This window comes from Symphalangus syndactylus, chromosome 11, assembly GCF_028878055.3.
Source record: "Symphalangus syndactylus isolate Jambi chromosome 11, NHGRI_mSymSyn1-v2.1_pri, whole genome shotgun sequence".
NCBI classification, from domain to species: Eukaryota; Metazoa; Chordata; class Mammalia; order Primates; family Hylobatidae; genus Symphalangus; species Symphalangus syndactylus.
In genome coordinates, this window is record NC_072433.2 from 61,566,338 (window position 1) to 61,581,777 (window position 15,440).

The 15,440-nt window shown below is 40.4% G+C and overlaps 1 protein-coding gene across 6 annotated transcripts in view; it reads right to left on the reverse strand.

Moving 5' to 3' along the window:
- Positions 1 to 12,753: 12,753 nt before the first annotated feature.
- Positions 12,754 to 15,440, reverse strand: part of POLR3E (RNA polymerase III subunit E) — a 37,404-nt gene continuing 34,717 nt past the window's right edge. For 5 of the 6 annotated variants that reach the window (XM_055232654.2, XM_063612074.1, XM_063612075.1 and 2 more), the window contains 2 exons: positions 14,977 to 15,102; positions 12,754 to 13,545 (listed from right to left, as the gene is read on the reverse strand). In XM_055232654.2, the coding sequence (XP_055088629.1) occupies positions 13,489 to 13,545; positions 14,977 to 15,102 (183 nt within the window). In that variant the 3' untranslated portion in view covers positions 12,754 to 13,488. The remainder of the gene's footprint in view (positions 13,546 to 14,976; positions 15,103 to 15,440) is intronic. The other variant, XM_063612077.1, reaches the window with a different exon arrangement.

Here is a 15,440-nt window from a genome sequence, read left to right on the forward strand (position 1 = left end):
CAGATGGATCTACTGTCTTATTTTCAGTATAAGCCATTTTGCTCTTATAACCAACTGTTCACTTCTTTTTCTTCCAACGAATATCGCGAGAAAGATTTGCAGTGATTTTTTTCCTATTTTAAATAGGGAATCCTTGGATTTGTGTAACTTAATAGCACAAATTCTGCTCATATTGCTAAATGTTCATTAAAACCACTCTGGACAAACATTTTCAAATTTATATACTCTAATTTTCACTATTTCAGAAATGTCAGACTTGGTTCTGAATTAATAGCATTTGACGAATTGATTCTCAAAACATTTGATCAACCATAGCAAAGAAACTATACTATTCAAACATTAAAACAGGCATTGAATCTAAATTACTTTTGCTTTTGGATTAAGTTTTTAAAAACAGGTAAAACGTCTTTTTAAAATTTCACTTTGTAAAGCAGTGGTACCCAATTTTTTGGCATCAGGGACTGGTTTTGTGGAAGACAGTTTTTTCCACAGACCCAAGGTAGCAGGGAATGGTTTCAGGATGAAACTGTTCCACCTCAGATCATCAAGAATTAGTCCTCAGGAATGCACAACCTAGATCCCTCGCATGCGCAGTTCATAATAGGGTTTGCACTCCCTATGAGAATCTAATGCCACTGCTGATCTGACGGGGGAGCTCAGGTGGTAATGCGAGCAATGGGGAGCAGCTGTAAAGACAGATGAAGCTTCACCCTCTGACCTACTGCTCACCACCTGCTGCACAGACCAGTTCCTAATAGGTCGTGGACTGGTACTAGACCACAGCCTGGGGGTTAGGGATCCCTTCTCAGTCCATCTCCTCCCTGGAATCAGCTATTTACCAGTTTTATGTATATTCTCCTAAAATATTCTGTGCATAAATTGGCACAATTGCTGTGTTTGTCACCCTGCATTTTTAAGCAAATGAGCATAGGTACTCTTCATCTTACATTTTTATTGAGCCATATATCTTTATCTGATGATGTGCTTTTCCTATAGTAGCTACATAATATTCTGGTCTATGGATATATAATAATTTGTTTAAATAGTACCTAGTGAGCAAATTGTTCCAGTCTTTTGTTACTACCAAAGAAAAAGTCTAATAAACAGCCTTATATACATCTATGGACATTTGTGATTCTAGAAGATATATTATTAGAAGTTAAGTAAAAAGGCATTTTGGAATTACTGTCATCCAGAGTTTACTGATACTCCCATTAGCAATGGATGAGGATGTCTATTTTTTCATACTTGTGCCAAGAAGCGTTTTGACCTTTGCCAAACTAATAGAAAAATGGTGTTTTCCTTGTAGCTTATATTTGCATTTCTATTAATAAGACAATATTTTTTAATCTGTTAGCCATTTGTGGTCTCCTTTGTCTATTTAAAGAGCTCTATTACTTTATACATGCAGTTTTGCAGTTAGAAGTTTGAAAGTGTTTTGTCCCAGATTATCTTAATTTTTATCTGATTTTTTTGTTGTGTGTTTGTGTTTTTTTTTTTTTTTTTTTTGAGGTCTTGCTCTGGTGCCTAGGCTGGAGTGTGGTGGCATGGACACGGCTCACTGCAGCCCTTGACTTATGGGCCCAAGCAATCCTCCCACCTCAGCCTTCCTACCAGAGGTGCTTGCCACCATGCCCAGCTAATTTTTTAACTTTTGGTAGAGATGGGGTTTCGCCTTGTTGCCCAGGCTGGTCTCGAACTCTTGGGCTCAAGCAATCTGCCCTGCCTTGGCCTCCCAAAGGTAACTCCAAAGGCAACTCCTGGGATTACAGGCACGAGCCACCACACCCAGCAGTTTTTACCTTGTTAATGGCATTTTTTTTTTACCAAGCACAATTTTATGTATATGAAATTTTTTTTTTTTTTTTTTGGAGGGGGGCAGACAGCATCTCACTCTGTTGCCCAAGCTGGAGTGTGATGGCATGATCTCGACTCACTGCAACCTCCACTTCCCAGGTTTATGTAATTCACGTGCCTCAGCCTTCCCAAGTTGAATAGCTGGGACTGCAGGCACGTGCTACCACACGTGGCTAACTTTTTGTATTTTTAGCAGAGATGGGGTTTTGCCATGTTGGCCAGGCTGGTCTTGAACTCCTGGCCTCAAGTGATCTGCCTGCCTTGGCCTCCCAAAGTGCTGGGAATACAGGTGTGAGCCACCACACCTGGACACTTATGTATATGAATCTTTAACGCGTCTCTTTTTGTGTCTCAGAGTTCTTTGATCCATCTGAAGTCTATCCACCAACACTTGAAATGCCACCCATATTAGTACTAAATGTCTACATGAATTTTAACCTATTTCTTTTCTAGGATCTGATTTTCATGTACCTAATGCAGTTTTAAATTTTTATTTTTTATTGTCATTTTGCAGTTTTAAGTTGCTGTACTTGGATATTTATATTTTCTTTTTTTTTTTTTTTTTTTTTTGAGACGGAGTCTTGCTCTGTCGCCCAGGCTGGAGTGCAGTGGCGCAATCTCGGCTCACTGCAAGCTCCGCCTCCCGGGTTCACGCCATTCTCCTGCCTCAGCCTCTCCGAGTAGCTGGGACTACAGGCGCCCGCCACCACGCCCGGCTAATTTTTTGTATTTTTTTTAGTAGAGACGGGGTTTCGCCGTGGTCTCGATCTCCTGACCTCGTGATCCGCCCGCCTCGGCCTCCCAAAGTGCTGGGATTACAAGCGTGAGCCACCATGCCCGGCCTATTGGATATTTATATTTTCATAAGTGCTAAGGGGAAGTTAAACTGTCATTACTCTTTCAGAATTTTCCTGGATTTTTTTTTTTTGCATTTTTTTTTCCCAGTATGAGCTTTAAAATTAGCTTGTCTGGTTCTTGAGGGGAAATTGGTACTTTTATCAAGATCAAGTTAAATAAATAGATTAATAAGAGCAGGCTTAATCATACAGAGGCTTCTATCCAAAGACATGACTATATGTCTTTTTTTTGAGATGGGGTCTCACTCTGTTGCCCAGGCCGAAGTGCAGTGGTGCATTCTTGGCTCACTGCAACCTCTGCCTCCCAAGTAGCTGGGATTACAGGCTCCCATCACCACGCCCAGCTGATTTTTGTATTTTTAGTAGAGATGGGGTTTCACCATGTTGGCCAGGCTGGTCATGAATGGCTATATGTTTTTCCATTTGTTCAAATGGTCTTTGTGTGTCTCAGTTTTCAAATTTTTACCATTTAGGTCTCACATATTTTTAAAGGTTTGTCTCTTGGATGTTTTAAGTGGGATTTTTCTCCTGCTATACTTTGTAACTAGTTGTGTATAGAAAAGCTATTGATTTCAGCTATCTTGTTGAATTATCATGGGGAATATCTTTTATTTGACTCTTTCGATATACCTGGAAAAATATTGTTTGGCTACTTAATTTTTACACTTATTCTTGTTTAAATGCTCTGAAATATCCAGAATATTAAATATGGTGAGAGTAAAATTGCTTGTCTGAATCCTAAACAATATGTCCATTGTTTGATTTAGCATAATGCTGGATTTTTTTTTATTAATCAGGAATCCATCTATTCCTGTTTTAAGAATTTATATCAAAAATGAGACAGGCACAGTGGTGTGCACCTATAATCCCAGCTATTTGGCAGGCTGAGGCAGGAGGATCACTTGAGCCCAGGAGTTCAAGGCTATGATGCACTATTACTGCACCTGTGAATAGCCACTGTACTCCAGCCTGGGCAATATAGTGGGATCCTGTCTCTAAAAAAAGAAAAAGAACTATACATATTTTTTTTGTTGTTTCATCAAATAAAACTTGTTTATTTTCATTTTCCCCTTCCTTTGTTATATACATGTCTATATCCTCTTATGTTCTTTTTATTGTATATATTTAATATGTTCAATGTTTTGATATACTTGATATATACAGTGATTACTAAGATCAAGCAAATTAACATACCCATCATAACATACCCGTGTGTGTGATGAGTACCTAAAATCAACTCTCTTGGAAAATTACCGGTATATGATACAATTTTATTAACTATAAGCCCTCATGTTGTCTATTAGATCTCTTAGGCTTGTCCATCCCACATAACTGCAACATTGACTTGCCTCTTCCCATTTCCCCCACCCCCGGTAGCCACTATTTTACTGTTTTTGTTGTTGTTGATGTTGTTTGTTTTTAAGATTCTACATGTAAGTGGGATCATGCAGTATTTTTCTTCCTGTGTCTAGCTTATTTCATTTAACATGATGTCCTCCTCCAGCTTCATCCCTGTTGTTGCAAATGGCAGGACCTTCCTTTTTAACGCTGAAGTTCCATGGTCTGTATGTATATTATTATAGCATAATTTCTTTATCCATTCATCTGTTGATGGACACCTTGGTTGTTTTCCATATGTTGGCTCCTGTGAATAATACTGCAATGAACATGGGAACACAGTTGTCTTTACAAGGTGGTGAGTTCATTTCCTTTAGGCATATGCCCAGAAGAGGGATTGCTGTATCATATGGTAGTTCTATCTTTAAGAGCATCCATACTGTTTTCCACAGTGCTGCACCAATCTGCATTCTGATCAACAGTGTACAAATGTTCAGTTTTCTCTACAACTTCACCACTTGCTATTGTCTTTTTGATAAAAGCTATCCTAACATGGGAGATATCTCTTGTGGTTTTTATTTGCATTTTCTTGATTAGTGATGTTGAGCAGCTATATCCCTGCTGGCCATTTTTATGTCTTTGAAGAAATGTCTATTCAGATGCTTTGCCCATTTTAAAATCAGGTTATTCATTTGAATGCTATTGAGTTATATTGAGTTAATATTTTGGTTATTAACCCCTCATTCAATATATAGTTTTCAAGTATTTTCTCCCAGTGCATAGGCTGCCTTTTCATGTTGTTGTTTCCTTTGCTGTACAGAAGCTTTTGTTTGAGGTAGTCCTGTTAATTTTTGCTTTTGTTGTCTGTGCTTTTGGTGTCCTAGTCAAAACATCATTGCCAAGATTAATGTCAAAGACCTTTTCCTCTATTTTTTTTTTCTTAAGGTTTTATGGTTTCAGTTCTTAAAATAGGTTTTTTTGTTAGTTTGTTTTTGTTTTTGAGATGGTGTCTTGCTCTGTCCCCCAGGCTGGAGTTCAGTGGTGCAATCTTGGCTTACTGTAACCTCCATCTCTCAGGTTCTAGTGATTCTCCTGCCTTAGCCTCCAGAGTAGCTGGGATTATAGGCATGCTCCACCACTCTCGGTTAATTTTTGCAATTTTTAGTAGAAACGGGGTTTCACCATTTTGGCCAGGATGTTCTCGAACTCCTGACCTCAGGTGATCCGCCTGTCTTGGCCTCGCAGTGTTGGGATTATAGGCGTGAGCCACTGCGCCCAGCCTAAAAATAGGTTTTTAATCCATTTTGAGTTGATTTTTGTGTAAGGTGTAAGATAAGAGTTCAACTTCATTCTTTTGCATGTAGATACACACATTTTCTATGTATAAAATCATGTCATCTGCAAACAGGAACAATTTGACTTCTTTCTTTCTGATTTGGATGCTTTTTTTTTTCCTTCTCCAGAGTCTCACTCTGTCTCCCAGGCTGGAGTGCAGTGACACAATCTCAGCTCACTGCAACCTCTGCCTTCCAGGTTCAAGTGATTCTCCTGCGTCAGCCTCCCAAGTAACTGGGATTACAGGCTTACACCACCACGCCTGGCCAATTTTTGTATTTTTAGTAGAATAGGGGTTTCACCGTGTTTGCCAGGCTGGTCTCGAACTCCTGACCTCAGGTGATCCACCTGCCTCGGCCTCCCAAAGTGCTGGGATGACAGGCGTGAGCCACCAGCCTTTTATTTTTCCTGTGCAATTGCTATAGTTAGGACTTCCAGTGTTTTGTTGAATGGAAGAGGTAAGAGTGGGCATTCCTTCTATAGTTAGTTTGTTGATTTTTTAAATCATAAATGGTTGTTAATTTTCAGATGCTTTTTCTGCATCTATTGAGAAGATTATATGGTTTTTGTCCTTCATTCTGTTCATGTGGTGTATCACATTTATTGATTTGCATATGTTGAACCATTGAACCATCCTTGCATCCCAGGGATAAATCCAACTTTATTTGTTTTGGAGACAGGGTCTCACTCTGTCACTCAGGCTGGAGTGCAGTGGTGGTCATAGTTCACTGCAGTCTCAAACTCCTGGGCTCAAGCAATCCTCCTGCCTCAGCTTTCCAAGTAGCTGGGACAATGGGCACACAGCACCACACCTGGCTAATTAAAAAAAAAAAAATTTTTTTTTTTTTTTTTTTTTTTTTTTTTTGCAGAGATGGGGTTTTGCTATATTGCCCAGGCTGGGATAAATCCCACTTGATCATGGTGAATGAGCCTTTTAATGTGCTGAATTTGGTTTGCTAGTTCTGGTGAGGTTTTTGCAGCTGTGTTCATCAAGGATATAAGGATATTGGTCTAATTTTCTTTTATTTTCTTTTATTTATTTATTTATTTTTTTATTTTTTTAAGATGGAGTCTCGCTCTGTCACCCAGGCTGGAGTGCAGTGGCGCAATCTTGGCTCACTGCAACCTCTGCCACCCAGGTTCCAGCGATTCTCCGGCCTCAGCTTCCTGAGTAGCCGGTATTACAGACATGCGCCACCACTCAGTTAATTTTTGTAATTTTTAGTAGAGACAGGTTTCACCATTTTGGTCAGGATGTTCTCAAACTCCTGACCTCAGGTGATCTGCCTGTCTTGGCCTCGCAGTGTTGGGATTACAGGTGTGAGCCACTGTGCCCGGCCTAATTTTCTTTTCTTATAGTGTCCTTGTCTGGATATGATATCAGGGTAGTGCTGGCCTTGTAAAATTAGTTGAAAGTATTCGTCTTCATCAAATTTTTGGAAGTTTCAGAAAGATTGGTATTAGTTTTCCAAAAATGTTTAGTTGAATTCGGCAATGATGCCACCAGGTCCTGGGCTTTTCTTTGATGGCAGACTTTTTAAAATTGATTAAACTTTCTTACTCGTTGGTCAGATTTTCTGTGTCTTTGTTGATTCAGTCTTGGTAGGCTGTATGTGTCTAGGAACTCATCCATTTCTTGTAGGTTATCCAGTTTGCTGGTAATTTTTTATGGTAGTCTCTTAGGATCCTTTGTATTTCTTTTCTTTTTTTTTTTTTTTTTGAGACAGAGAGTCTCGCTCTGTCTCCCAGGCTGGAGTGCAGTGGCGTGATCTTGGCTCACTGCAACCTCCATCTCACGGGTTCCAGCAATTCTCCCACCTAAGCCTCCCGAGTAGCTGAGATTACAGGAGTGTGCCACCACACCCAGCTAATTATTTTTTTCGAGATGGAGTTTTGCTCATTGTTGTCCAGGCTAGAGTGCAATGGCATGGTCTTGGCTCACTGCAACTTCTGCCTCCCGGGTTCAAGTGATTCTCCTGCCTCAGCCTCCCAAGTAGCTGGGATGACAGGAACCTGCTACCATGCCTGGCTAATTTTTTGTATTTTTAGTAGAGACGGGGTTTCACCACTTTGACCAGGGTAGTCTCAAACTCCTGACCTACAGTGATCCGCCCACCTTGGCCTCCCAAAGTGCTAGGATTACAGGCATGAGCCACCGTGCCTGGTCTGATCCTTTGTATTTCTACGGAATCAATTGTAATGTCTTCCCCTCTCCCTCTCCCTTCTTTCCTTTCTTTCTTTCTTACCAGGTCTCACTCTTATTGCCCAAGCTGGAGTGCAGTGGTGGGATCTCAGCTCACTACAACATTCCCTTCTCAGGCTCAAGTGATTCTCCTACCTCAGCCTCCCAAGTACCTGGGATTACAGGTGCCTGCCACCATGCCTGGCAAATTTTTGTATTTTTGAGTAGAGATGGGGTTCACCATATTGGCCAGGCTGATCTCAAACTCCTGACCTCAGGTGATCCATCTGCCTCGGCCTCCCAAAGTGCTGGGATTATCTTTTTACATTTCTAATTATATGAGAGTCTTCTCTATTTTTTCTTAGCTAGAAGTTTGTCAATTTTATCTTTTCAAGAAACCAACTGAATTTTGTTGATCTTTTCATTTTTTTCAGCTCTGGTCTTTATTATTTCCTTTATTTTTGAGACATAGTCTTGCTCTGGTCTTTATTATTTCTGTTTATGTATCTATGTATGTATTTTTGAGATGGAGTCTTGCTCTGTTACCCAGGCTGGAGTGCAGTAGCGTAATCTCATCTCACTGCAACCTCCGCCTCCCAGGTTCAAGCGATTCTCCTGCCTCAGCCTCCCGAGTAGCTGGGACTACAGGAGCGTGTCACCAAACATGGCTAATTTTTTTGCATTTTTAGTAGAGATGGGGTTTTGCCATGTTGGTCAGGATAGTCTCAAACCCCTAACCTCAGGTGATCTGCCCACCTTGGCCTCCCAAAGTGCTGGGATTACAGGCGTGAGCCACCTCACCTGGCCTATTTCCTTTTATTAACTGGGCCTAGTTCTTTTTATTTTCCTGGTTCCTTGAGGTGTAACATTGGGTTGTTTATCTGAAGTCTTTTCTTTTTGATGTGGGTGGTGATTGCTATAAACTTCTGTCTCAGAGCTGCTTTTGTTGTATTTCATGTTTTGTGTCCATTTTTGTCTCAAGATATTTTTAAAAATTTTCCTTTTAGTTTTTTTCATTGGCCTATTTGTTGTTCAGGAGCATGTTTAATTTCCACATATTTGTAAATTTTCTGAAATTCCTCCTGTTACTGATTTCTAGTTTCATACCATTGTGGTCAGAAAAGATACTTAAAGATTGTGCCCTAATATATGATCTGTCCTGGAGAATATTCCATGTATGCTTGAGAAGAATGTGTATTCTGCTGTTGGATGGAATCTCCTGTACATGTCTGGTAGGTCCATTTTGTTTAATGTGTAAAGTCTGATGCTTTCTTATTGATTTTTTTTTTTGGCCTTGATCTGTCCATTTCTGAAAGTGGGATATTGAAATCCCCTACTATTACTGTATTACAGTCTATCTCTCCACTCAGATCTATTCATATTTGCTTTCTATATTTAGGTGCTCAGATGTTGGGTGAATATTTACAGTTGTTAAGTGACCCCTTTATCATTATACTGTGACCTTGTCTCACTTTACAGTTTTGACTTAAAGTTTGTTTTATCTGATGTAAGTAAAGCTCTCTTGTTCTCTTTTGATTTCTATTTGCATGAAATTCCATTTTCCATTCCTTCACTTTCAGTCTGTATGTGTCCCTTACAGGTTAAATGAGACACTTTTTGGCAGCATATAGTTAGATCTTTTTTTTTTTTTTTAAATCCAGCCACTCCGTCTTTGGATTATGGAAGAGTTAAACCATTTACATTCACAGTAAATGGATTGGAGAATTTAATCCATTTACATTCACAGTAGTAACTCCTTACCTATCCCTATTGGTAGGTAGGGAGTTACTGCTGCTATTTTGTTGTTTTCTGGTTGTTTTGTAGATCCTTTGTTTCTCTCTTACCGTCTTCCTTTGTGATTTATTTTCTTTAGAGGTATGCTTTGATTCCTTTTTATCTTTTGCGTATCTGCTACAGGTTTTTGCTTTGTGGTTATCATGAAGCTTGTGTAAAACACAGTGATAGCAGACTATTTTAAGCAGATAACTTTGATTGCATTAAAAACTATACTTTTATTCTCCCTCCCACATTTTGTTTTTGAGGTCACAATTTACAAGTTTTATATTGTGTATCCCTTAACAAATTAGCTATTAATAGTTTTAGCTTTTAACCTTTATACTAAAGATAAGCTATATACCACCATTACAGTATTAGAGTATTCCTGAGTTTGACAGTATACTTTTACCAGTTTTATACTTTCATATGTTTTCATGTTACTAATTAACATCCTTTTCTACCAGCTTGAACTCCCTTTCACATTTTTTTGTAAACACAGAGCTGGTGGTGATGAAATGCTTCAGCTTTTGTCTGTCTGGGAAAGTCTTTTTCTCCATTTCTGAAGTTTTGCTGGATAAAGTATTCATGGTTGGCAATTTGTTCTCCATTAGCACTCTGAAGATATCATCCTACTCTCTCCTGGCCTGTAAGGTTTCTGCTGAGAAGTGCTAGCCTTATTGGAACTCCCTTATATGTGATCTGCTTCTTTTCTCTAGCTGCTTTTAGGATCTTCCCCTTTGTCTTTTGATTTTTGACAATTTGATTATAATATGTCATGGTATAGTTTTGTTCATATTGAATCTGATTGGAGACTTTTGATATTCTTGCACCTGGATATTTATATCTTTCTCCAGATCTGGAAGGTTTTCTGCTACTATTTTGTGACTTCTTTCTTCTCCTTACTGAACTCCTATAACTCAAATATTTGCTTTTTTGATGCTGTCCCATAAATCCCTTAAGCTTTCTTCATACCTTTTCATTCTTTTTGTTCCTCTGGCTATATTTTCAAATAATCTCTTTGAGTTCATAGATTCTCTGCTTGATCAATTCTGTTGATGCTCACTATTCCATTTTTCATTTCATTCATTGTATTTTTCAGCTTCAGAATGGTTTGTAAAAAATATATAACTTCGACCTATTAGGTTTCTTGATTTGGTTGTTTTCTTGATTTTGTTGAGTTATATCTGTGTATTTTCTTGAAGTTTGCTGAACTTCCTTAAAACTATTTAGAGTTGTCAGGCAGTTCATAAATCTCCATTTCTTTAGGGTAGATTTCTGGTGCTTTATTTTGTTACTTTGGTGATAGCATGTCTCCCTGATTGTTCTTGATCCTTGTGGTCATATGTTGATGTCTGTACACTGGATGAAGTATAAGGACTGATTTTAATCTTTGCAGTCTGACTTTGCCTGGAACAGCCGTTTACCAGTGAGCCCATTCAGAGATTCTGGGCAAGTTGTCTGGTGTGGTCTTCTGTGAGCAGGCTTGTTGCTGGGAGTCCTTGAGCAGGCTGACCTAGTACCTAGGTCAGCAGATGGATGAGCCTGGTGCTTGCATGCATAGGATTAATCCTGGAACGTAGGTCTAGTGGAGTGGGCCAGTTGATTGGGTCTGCAGGGGCACAACCAGAGCCTGAGTCCACAAGGGCAGGCCTGGAGCCTGCACCCAGGGAGCTGACCTGAAGCCTGAAAACCTGCAGGGGTGGGCCTAGGTCCTGGGTCCATAGGGACTGTTCTGGAGCCTCAGTCTGCCAGGGCATGCCTGGCATTGAGGCTTACTGAGGTGTGTGCCCGGAACCTGGGTCCACTGGAGGCTGGTGCTGAGGCACACATGGAACTTGGGTCCAGGGGTATTGTACTGGAGCCTGGGATTGTGGGTGCTGGCATGGGGACATATAGATCAGCCTGGAGCCAGGGGTATATGGATAATGGCCTGGAGACTAGTCTCTGAGGGCTGGCTTGGATCCTGGGGCCATGGGGGCTGGCCTAGAACCTGGGGCTGCAGGGGATACTGGAGCCTAGGTCTGTGAGGGCCAGCCCAGTGCTGGGGTTTACTCAGATGGGGCTGGACCAGGGTGGGGAGGAGGGGGTGCCTGCTAGAGTGTGAGCTCATGGGTGAAGGCCTGGCAGTGGGTATGCTTAGAGCCTGTGTTCCTGGGGCAGGCCTGGAGTCTGGGGCTGGCATGATTTTGGGGTCCAGTGTTCTCCTTCCTCCAAGTAGAGGATCTCTCTCTCTCTCCACCCTGTGCTGCCTGGGGCTGGGGAGGGGGTAAGCTAGGTAATGTAAAATTGTCCCTCCTATCCTCTTCAATACATCTTATTTCTGTGGTACCCCAAGGTGCTGTAATCTCTAGTGGTTCCTTAACTCTTGTGAAGGTATTTTTGTGTGTGGACAGTTGTTTAAATTCATGTTTCTGCAGGGGGACGAGTGCTGGAAAGTCCTATTCTGACATCCCAAGTTCCCTCAATTTTTTTAAAAACAATAGTTCCCTCCTGTATTCCTTAAGTTTCTTTTTCTTGCTATTTGAGTTTGGTGTTTTAACCAGTTCTTTTTATCAATGTAAAGTATTTAAGGCTCTGACTTCTCCAGTGAGCCAATTAAGTTCTGCAAGGTGATGGGACTAACAAACATTCTCTGACATCCCACATGAGCATTTCCCCTTTCAAAGTGAGAAGGAAGTAGGACGGAAAAGCTGAGACATACTCCAAATCGCTTTTGGTAACTTTAATTTTCAGGTTCACATATGTTAACAGAATCAATACATACGATCAACTTGTTAAGCGATGTTACCAAATACTTATTTGGCAAAGTACATCCTTGATCAATGCCTTAGTGATTCTATAGCTAAAATATTAGATGTTTTATTTTGGGGGGAGTGGAGAAATAGCATAGACCATCATTTAAACCTTCATTTAAACCTTCAGACAATTAGTGGCTGTGTTATACAAAAAAGATGGCAAAAGCCTTATCTATATACCAAAATTCACGTCACCTAACCTAGCTTACTCTTATTTTTTCCATCGATTTCTAGGGCTGTGCTGTCCAATACTGTCGCAAATAGCCCCATGTGGCATCTGAGCACTTACGATGTGGCTAGTCCAAATTGAGAGTGTTGAGGAAAGTGTAAAATGCCAGATTTTGAAGACTTGGTACAAAAAAAGGTAAAATATTAGTATTTTACCTTATGTTGATGTTTTAGATATTTTGGGCTAAATAATATGCTAAAATGACCTTTTTAAACTAATGTGGCTGCTAGAAACTTTCAAAATTACGTACGTGACTCGCCTCTTTCTAGTGGACAGTCCTGCTCTGTCTCCCTCCATTAGCTCCGTTCCCTCTAGATACATGTAATGCTGAGCCCAACAAGATCGCCTTCCTGTAACCATTTGAAGATAGCACCATGATGCTAGTTTAGTGTTAGTATTTATTTTAAAAATACACAAAATAGAAATTTTTACATCAAAGTGTGATAACCACACTTACACATTGTTCCATACTTACCTGGTTTTGTTTGCATCTTTCTGCAAACATTAAAAGGAGATGGATTTGATTCTGATTTTTTTGCTATGGTTCATGTAAACAGTTGAGACTGCTACATAAAGTAGGTTGTTGTCAAAGGTAAAGTGGCCACAGAATCCCAAGAGTAGAATAATCCAATTTGGTTTAATGAAATTGGTGGAGGTCTTAGCAGATAGATAATCCAAGACTAAATATTGTCTTCTAGGCATTTTAAAAATTAAAAACTTTGAGGTTTTCTTCATGTTGTAAACATAACTTAGACCTTGTTGCCATTAAGTTTACAAAAGAAAATATTAAACCATGATTTTTATCATCCTGCCCATGTCAGTATACACTCTCTTTATTATGAGAATGAAACCAAATAATAAGCAAAATACATCAGGAATTTCAAATTGTACTGCAAAGGTCCCAGCTGGTCTCTTCTGGGAGTGATCTAACTTACTTAAGCTGACCCTGCGACTGGCTGAGGATAATCCCTTCTGTCCACTGCATCATGCAATGCCACAGGTCATGAGATGGTCAGTTCCTCTTGCTCTGTGTCGTCTGAAGCAAGTCGAGGCTCTACTTCTGGTTCCGCCCTTCTTCCTTGGGCTTAGATTTGCTGGGTTAGTAGTTTGCTACTATTGTCAAGACTGTACTGTCCCTTTAAGGTACCACATGCCACCATAGCTTACACAGCAGTCCTATGAGAGAGAAACAGGATAAGCACAGATTTTTGCAGGAAAAGGAGCTAATTACATTCTGTCTACAATGTCAACACTCGATTTATGATTAGTGAATAGAATACAAACAAGAAATCAAAAACTGCCTAACCACACCACCATGGCTACTACCAGCCACCCTTTCCTCAGGGGTAGTTTTTTTTTTTTTTTTTGAGACAGAGTTTTGCTCTTGTTTCCCAGGCTGGAGTGCAATGGCATGATCTTGGCTCACTGCAGCCTCTGTCTTCCAGGTTCAAGCAATTCTCCTGCCTCAGCCTCCCAAGTGGCTGGGATTACAGACATGTACCACTACGCCCAGCTAATTTTGTATTTTTAGTAGAGATGGGGTTTCCCCATGTTGGTCAGGCTGGTCTCAAACTCCTGACCTCAGGTGATCCACCCGCCTCAGCCTCCCAAAGCGCTGGGATTACAGGTGTGAGCCTGGCCATTCCTCAGGGGCATTTTAAAAGTGAGGGTGGGCCAGGCATGGTGGCTTACACCTGTAATCCCAGCTACTTGGGAGGCTGAGGCAGGAGAATTGCTTGAAACTGGGAGGTAGAGGTTGCGGTGAGCCAAGATTGTGCTGTTGCACTCTAGCCTGGGCAACAAGAGCAAAACTCCGTCTCAAAAAAAAAAAAAAAAGGGGGGGGGTCTACAAAATACAGATACTGACATGCCCAGAACAAGGGTGCTTAAAAAACAGTATTATTTATATGGCTCTGGATGTTTAATCAGAACAAGACATTGTCATCAGTTTTCTGTCTCTCAGTGTTGCTGCAAATATGGTTGATATTTGTACTACAATCACTTCAGAAAAGCATTATAGGTTGTACATTAGGTGCTTTCATATAGTAAACAGATAATATTCCTTTTTAAACTAAATTTAAGAATGGATTCTACTGAAAGTCATGTATGTGACTATGACAACAATCAATCAGAAGAGTAGTTCAAAATTCAAGGGAGAGTAGAGTGAGGATTCTCAACTAGGCCATATCATTTTAGAAGATGCCCACCCACTGCCAAGCTCATCCAACCCACCATATTTTTTTGTTGTTCTATTGTTTTAGGCTTTTAGCAGCCTGAAGCCATGGTTTTTAGTTTCTGTCTCTAGTGACAAGCAGAGAAGAGGGATGAAAGGGGCATTACTGGCCCAACCAGAAAGAGAAACAAAGCATCCATGGCTGTATTCTTTCCCTTGGACACCACTATGATTATACTGTTTGAAGGGGTCAGTCCTCTGGCATATACCCCCTTCCCCAACCAATGCCAATCATTAACAGTTGCTCAAGACAAGACTGTCTGGGAAGGGGTCCCAAGGAAGCCTGACTTCATATACACAAAGACACTAGAGTCCCTTCACGCTGTCAGCCCCTTCCAGAGCCTTTGATATTGTTATGCACAAAATGGATGTACCTTTAGTACTTTATCCACCTCCTGTTTACTGAGATCTTCTCCACACTCTTGAGTCAACCGAGACTGGATCATGTTTCGGCGTACCCGGTAATTTTTGGAAAAAATTTCAAGCAAAACCTGTCGATGCTTTAGTAGCAAAAACACATTATTATGGGAAACTGTGATCTAAAAAGAGAAACATCCCCAAACAAGACACCCAAGCCATGCACCTGACTTTGTGTTGCAGTCTCTGATAAAAACCCTCACGCAGCACCTCTGGTTAAAGATGAGCCAAGTCATCTCTAGAGACCCAGCAAGACAGTGTACAGAAATAAAAACACAAAGTAAAGGCATTAATGCTGTGTGTGGAAACTTGAATATAAATAAAAATAAAGGTATATGCCAGCATAACAAAAGAACTGGTGAAGAGACATGAGAGGATGAGTGGCTTGAACATATTTCTGCATGGTAAAATGCAGGCGTGC